Raw genomic sequence first — 6,732 nt, 5'->3', positions numbered from 1 at the left:
ATTGTCTTCTTGGATATGTTGAGATCTTAGAAGAGCAGATCGTGAATTATAATCGTATAAATTTTAGATTGCTGAGTGTACAAGACGAGGCTTACGAGATTCCAACGGTGAAAGCAGTATTGGCTCTACACGATAACTATGAATTCGACGTGAAGACGAAGGAGACGGTCACGTCTGAGGAACGCGAGGAGGAATCGGCTCTTCTCGACAAGATTCTAGATACAGACGTGATGAAGGCGACCATGAAGTTCCTCGCTGACAAAGGTTTCATCGAGGATGATAAATACGAGTTCAAGGATACCATGAAACGTATATGGTTCTCTCAGTTCAAGCGTATCGATGGGGACGCTTCTAGTTCCGGGTTTGAAACAGTGTTCCTGGCTGAGAAATTCGATTCTGATATAATTGGACTGCACAATTGGATCTATTTCGCGAAGCAAGAGGCCGAGAAGAAGCTCAATTATCTTGGCTACATCAAGGAGGTCAAGCTGGGTGATGTGAGTAACAGTAATCGGCATAGATCAACGATTAAATGAGATAATTTGCGTTGCTAACGATGATTGCGTTCTACTTTGCAGAAAGCAGCAGTTGTGAAAGTACGCTTGACGTTGGATGGAATAGTGCAACCTGTTACGACCGTTTTTGTCGGTACATCGCCAGAAGTGGAGTTCGCGTTATATACCATGTGTTTCTTCGCTCGTCCCAATAACGTCTGTCCAGTTTCCATGGGTGGAATCGAGTTCATGATCTATGTGAGCAGAGTGAACTACTTTGGAAAGGATATCTTGATCTCAGGCTATCCTGACATTTAATTTTAAACGAGATCGAAATTCTCTAACACAATTATTAACAGCTTGTGCAATTCTTCTGAGATGGTTGGTTGCATGATTTGAATAAATATATACAAGAGCAAGATCTGAATTCTTTTAAGCAAATGAATTTATAAATAATAAGTATTTTTGTTTTATAAAATATGTGTTGGCTACCTGGACGATCTTTTTATACCGTTTTTCCGAATCTGTTAGTTCTAATAAAGGCACTATGGATGGTCTGCCATGAGCACATTGAGTAGGAATTTTTGTCTGGCTTAATAATTTCAAGAGCCATTTACAATCTTTTAATGTCAGTGGATCACCAAATTTTATAGCTCCTAAAATATTCTTATGTTAGATGACAGTGAATTACCATGTACAAATATATGAGATTGTTACATTAATAATACTTTCCATTGAAAAATATAAGCTTTTTGTGTTTAATTAATGAACATACCGTGGCAAGCTTCCATTGCAATTGCATTGAGAATGGTAAGTGGCAGATTATTGCTTTGATAGCTTCCATAAATTGTAAAACTTTGTAGCAATTCAGTCAAAAGATTCGCTACATTTATCTTTAATTTTATTTCATCATAGTGGTATTTGTTCTTTTTTAAACATTCTGGTATTGCACTTACTATTGCAGTATCATTATTTATCACATTGAAAGTTACACCATATTTTTTTAGTGCCACTTTATTGGATAGGAGCAGATTACAACTATCTACGGATAATTCTATAGTGATAGGATCTTTTAATTTAATAGAGAACAGTTGGTTTCTTATTTGTGACTTGTATTCTAAAAATGAATTCCATAATCAGTACCAATATATATATGTATATACATTTACTTTAATTTTGTTTTGTATAGATTCATTGGAAATATTTTACTATAAAGCAAATGTTCATATCTTATCCTTTCATGAATTGCATGTTGATCCATTATTAATAACATTCTTATATCATCCTTAATTATCAATCCTGCTATCATTTCATTGTTCATTTGACCTAGTATCTATAAAGATAAGAATTGCTACAATTTTTATTACAGTAATTATCATTATAGTTTTACCTACTCTTATAAATTTTAAGTGTTCTTTGTTCAATTTAAATTCGCGGAATTGCCTAACAGTTTTACACGAACGGACATCAATTTCTTGATGAGGCAAAATATCTGGAACTAAGGAGGAAGTATAGTATATACTTGATTTGATTATTTATTTATTTTTTGTTTTGATGGGAGCAAATGTATTTACTATGGAGACCAGATTTCAATTTTCTTGAAAATGCACTTCCAATGCATTCATTTAGAATACCAGTTTTTGTTAACTTGGTATTACCACGTAATAGTTTATGTAATTTCTTTGGCAAGAAGTCAAAGTGTTTGTAAAATGTCAAGGATTTGTTTCTAAATTGTTTCATGTTAGAGGTATTTCTGTAAGACCAGTTGGACCACTCAGAAAGAGTCAATATAATGGTCTCTTTGTTAATTTGTGAAACAGGTGTGAATAATTGAGTGATATTTGCTGCAAAATGTGTTACATTATTTTTTAATCCTTCTTCTATATTGTTCTCTTTAATAATTATACTTTTGTGAATGTGTGGAACTTTTAATTCTGTGATCTTTTTTTCAATGATATGACTGAATGTATGCAATGTATGATTTCTTTGAAAAGCATTATTCAAATATTTTGTGTAATTATACAGCAAATTGTTCTGTGTTCTACTACACTTTGAATCACAGATAGACAAAGGCATATTGTTCTTTGTAAAAATATTCAGTATCTTGCTTTTAATATTTTGTAATAAACTTTGAACATTAGGTAGAATCAAAGTTCTTTTCCCATTTTCTATTGTAAAGATATATTCTGTACACCAAATGTACAGTAAAATAAAAACATTGTCTCTCTTTAGAAACTGTTCATATTGAATCTTTTTAAACAGTTGTAAGGAGTTCATAAATGTAGCTGAAACTACTTGCAGAATCAAAGGACAATGAACAGGTTTGTTATTTAAAAACATATTTTGCATAGCTGCAAAATTAACATCAGCTAATCCGATATAAGCACAGAACTTAATATCAGATTTTCTTGTACATTTTATACACCATATTTCACGAAGCAGTACTTCTCTATTGTACAACAATTTGAAAATATTTATTGGATCATGTGGTTTAGTAATTATCATGATAACTTCTTTTTTATGATCATCTCTGATAGAAAATGAAACCTACAAATATATTTGTACAACATTTTCACTTTGAACAAAAGAATATAACAATACATTAATGAGAGCATTCATTTACTTGTGGATTCACTATGGCAATATTTGCAACTAAATAATACATGGTAGGTATGTCCCATTTTTTTAATGATAATTCATGTAATCCATAAATGCTAACTGTAGTACCCTGTGAGGGTCTCCTTTCAATTTTAACAATATTTGTATCATGACATATTTTGAAAACCTACAAGCACAACCGTTCTATCAATTGATGCGAAGTAATATTTGCAATAAATAATTCGTTAATTATTCTCCACCTTTAGATACGTTTTCGATGAATTATAGTATCGAGACGTAATTAACATAGCATCAGACAATTTACGAATATTTATAAGTGTCTGCTTTCTCTGATTACAAATATCTTGCATATTCCAACAATTCAAAAAACTTTGACCATTGTATTCTGCGATTATTTCTAAATGTTTCCTATGAATACCTACGCCGTTGTCTATCACTTGAATTTTACGTTCCACCCCGTGAATTCGTATTGCGATTGACGTAGCATTAGCATTTAAAGAATTGGACACCTACCAAAAAGAATTACAAAAGCATCAAAGTAAGCTACACTTTCCTTATTAAACGATCGTTTAATAAAAATGATCTATACCAATTCTAATATGCACTCGACAATATTGGTCACGTTAGACGTAGCGATAATGGACGCTTCCATTTCGATATTTAAACAGATGTTGTGTGATAAAGCTTCTTTGTGTTCCTCTAATAGCTATCGTTAAAGAAAGAAGAAGACAATAGTTCTTTATATGAGAAAACGATTTTTTATTTAAACAATCGCGAGCAGCCACAATGGGCGCTTCATAATTCGCACCACTAACTTCAAAAATCGCGGGAAAGCATGGTGCATGCTGGGTAATTTAATGCAAATAATTTTAATACAGAAAAGACATTTAGTAGCCACAATAAACGTTATAGTTATGCACGGTAATCATTTTAAACACTGCGATTATTTATTATTAACTAAAAAAAAAGCTGAAGGAACAAAAATCATACGACTTACCGTTCGCAGACACGACGTAATACTTCGTAACTGAATTTCCAAGGATCTCAATGCATCAATTGTCCGATATATCACACAATTCCATTTTTCAGTACGCAGAATGATTTACTTTTTCTTATTAGTTCACTTTCATATAAGTTAGAATATAAAATATTCACAAGTAAAAGCTACGACGTTCATGCACTACCGAATTCTGAATCCAGCTTTGGAATTACGTACTTACTGTTGCAGCAATTTTCGCGGGAAAACTGAAGCTGCTACCGCGGATGCATTGCTCAACAACGGAACTTTAGACTTCAAGCGGGCTTTGGTCTAGAAGTGGGAAAAGTAGGAGAAGTTGTGACGTCTCGCTGTTAATCAGCCAATAGTGTTAGAATAAGGCTGTCGCACTTACTCCTTTATAAAAAATAAACGGCGAACGAGTCTCGCGTAAGTAGTCTGTAACAAATGAATTACGTGTCGATTTTCGAGGCACGAAAACGGTGGCTGTTCGTTTGCGTTGGCACAGACGAGATACAGGATAGACATAACGTGTAACGTATCTTTGTGCCCAACGTTCTGAAATACCGATCGTGTAAAAAATCAGAGGTTTCGTTATGCCCTCTACGATATGAAGCAGTGAGTTTAGGAATTATATGCAATCCAACCGTGAAAGATGGTAAAGTTGACAGATGTAAAACATTCTCGTTTGTTTAATTCGCATGTAAAGATACTTACATATGTATGTTGGATTGCGTGGATAGAACTTTGACGATCTCTCGAAAGCAGTAGAATACATGGGATAAATCATTTACTTATGAAAAATTAAGTTCTCGTATATTTTATTACAGAATAATGAGAATTCGTTGAATTTTTCGCTTTGAATAATATTTATTGTAAATTAGAGCATAACTGCATGTACTAAGCAGATTAGAATTGATACTTATAATAAATTTTTAATTGTTTTAACATTAGTAATCATTTAGATAGTGAAATGCAGTCCCTGGCACGTTTTCAAGTACTTTAATTACAGAATAATTGGCGTTTCTTGTTAAATAACAATTTTAGTTGGTAGTTTATAACTATTAGAAGTATTAAGCAAAATTGTTGTGTGCTTTAACTAAATAAAACAGCTTAATATACTACTTTTGCATTGAATTAACCGTTGTACTCAGTAGATTAGTCAGAAATTGTTTATAATATTTATTAACAATTAGAAAAATTAATGTTCTTTTTGTATGAATTACAGATGGACCTCCCAGGACAGTACAGAAGTCTCGGAATGGGTTTAAACATCAGCAAAAATGAAGACATGCAGTTATATATGAAAAAAACAATTATTTACTACAAAATTATTGTACAAAATGTATATTACAAAAGGTTACAATATATCAGTATTGTTTTACAGCATTTCACAGTCTATTTACTTCTCCTTTACAGGAATAATTCATTTCCTATTGCAAAAAACTTATCGTTTATGAAAAAATCAATTATTTATTGTACGTAGTTTGTAACTATTAGAAGTGTTAAACAAAATTATTGTATGCTTTAACTTAATGAAACAGCTTAATATAATATTTTAGCATTGAATTAATCATTGCATTCCGTGGATAAGTATGAAATTGTTTATAATTTTTGTTAACAATTAGAAAAATTAATGTTCTTTTCGTATGAATTACAGATAAACCGTAGAGGACACCGTAGAAATCAAGGAAAGGACTTCAACATCTGGAAACACGAAGAAATGCAATTGTTTATGAATAAATCAGACATTTATTGTAAAATTATTGTTTAAAATGTATATTACAAAAGGTTACAATATACCAGTATTGTTTTACAGCATTTCACAGTCTATTTATTGCTCCCTTATTCTCCAAATCCATTTGTTTTTGCAAAAAACCCATTGTTTAAACAATTTTCCGTTGCAAAAGTCGATAAATCAATGGCAGAAACCACCAGGAATGCGTTTTCACCGAAAAATTCGAAAAAATCCCGAAATTCTAGCGAAAACTACGAAAATTAGGCGAAAATTTCGAAAATCGCGCGCATACACTCGTTCGGTGCTAAAGTCCTCGAGAATTCCTGGAATTTTCGTCATTTCTTGGAAATGACCAAATTTCCAAGAATCGAGGCGATTCCAAGAATTGACCAATGGGCCTCCGAAAATTTCAGTCCTCGAGAATTCCTGGAATTTGGTCATTTCCGAGAATCGAGTCGATTCCACGAATTGACCAAAGGCCATTTGAAAATTTTGGTTCTCGAGAATTCCTGGAATTTTCGCGTCATTTCCGAGAAATGACGAAATTTCCAAGAATCGAGTCACTTCCAGGAAGCGACCTCCTATCATATCATGTTCGCCTATTAGAAAGTCGATTTTCAGCCAGAGGGTCTTCGAAAATTTCAGTTCTGGAGAATTCCTGGAATTTTCGTCATTTCTCGGAAATGACGAAATTTCCGAGAATCGAGTCACTTCCAGGAAGCGACCTCCTTTCATATCATGTTCGCCTATTAGAAAGTCGATTTTCGGCCAAAAATTTTCGAAAATCCGAAAATCTGACTTTCTAATAGGCGAACATGATGTGAAAGGAGGTCGCTTCCTGGAAGTGACTCGATTCTCGGAAATTTCGTCATTTCCGAGAAATG

The 6,732-nt window shown here is 32.9% G+C and overlaps 2 protein-coding genes across 2 annotated transcripts; one reads left to right on the top strand and one right to left on the bottom strand.

Annotated features, from left to right (window-relative positions):
* Nucleotides 1-67: 67 nt before the first annotated feature.
* LOC108570054 (poly(U)-specific endoribonuclease homolog) lies at nucleotides 68-1,101 on the top strand (the record flags this gene model as incomplete). The annotated part of the gene is made up of 2 exons (XM_017941572.1): nucleotides 68-497; nucleotides 579-1,101. Coding segments are annotated over 2 exons (664 nt in total), but the record flags the coding sequence as incomplete, so codon positions are not given.
* LOC108570049 (DNA mismatch repair protein Mlh3-like) lies at nucleotides 847-3,765 on the bottom strand. Its single transcript, XM_017941574.1, is given in 10 exon segments — nucleotides 847-965; nucleotides 968-1,150; nucleotides 1,270-1,611; nucleotides 1,704-1,827; nucleotides 1,889-1,992; nucleotides 2,069-2,368; nucleotides 2,543-3,041; nucleotides 3,118-3,279; nucleotides 3,353-3,622; nucleotides 3,703-3,765. Coding segments are annotated over 10 exon segments (2,166 nt in total).
* Nucleotides 3,766-6,732: the final 2,967 nt, after the last annotated feature.

Source organism: Habropoda laboriosa, unplaced genomic scaffold (assembly GCF_001263275.1).
Source record: "Habropoda laboriosa isolate 0110345459 unplaced genomic scaffold, ASM126327v1 scaffold6060, whole genome shotgun sequence".
In the NCBI taxonomy this organism is placed as follows: Eukaryota; Metazoa; Arthropoda; class Insecta; order Hymenoptera; family Apidae; genus Habropoda; species Habropoda laboriosa.
Note: the sequence above shows the minus strand (reverse complement) of the source record. Positions and strands in the feature narration are given on the sequence as shown.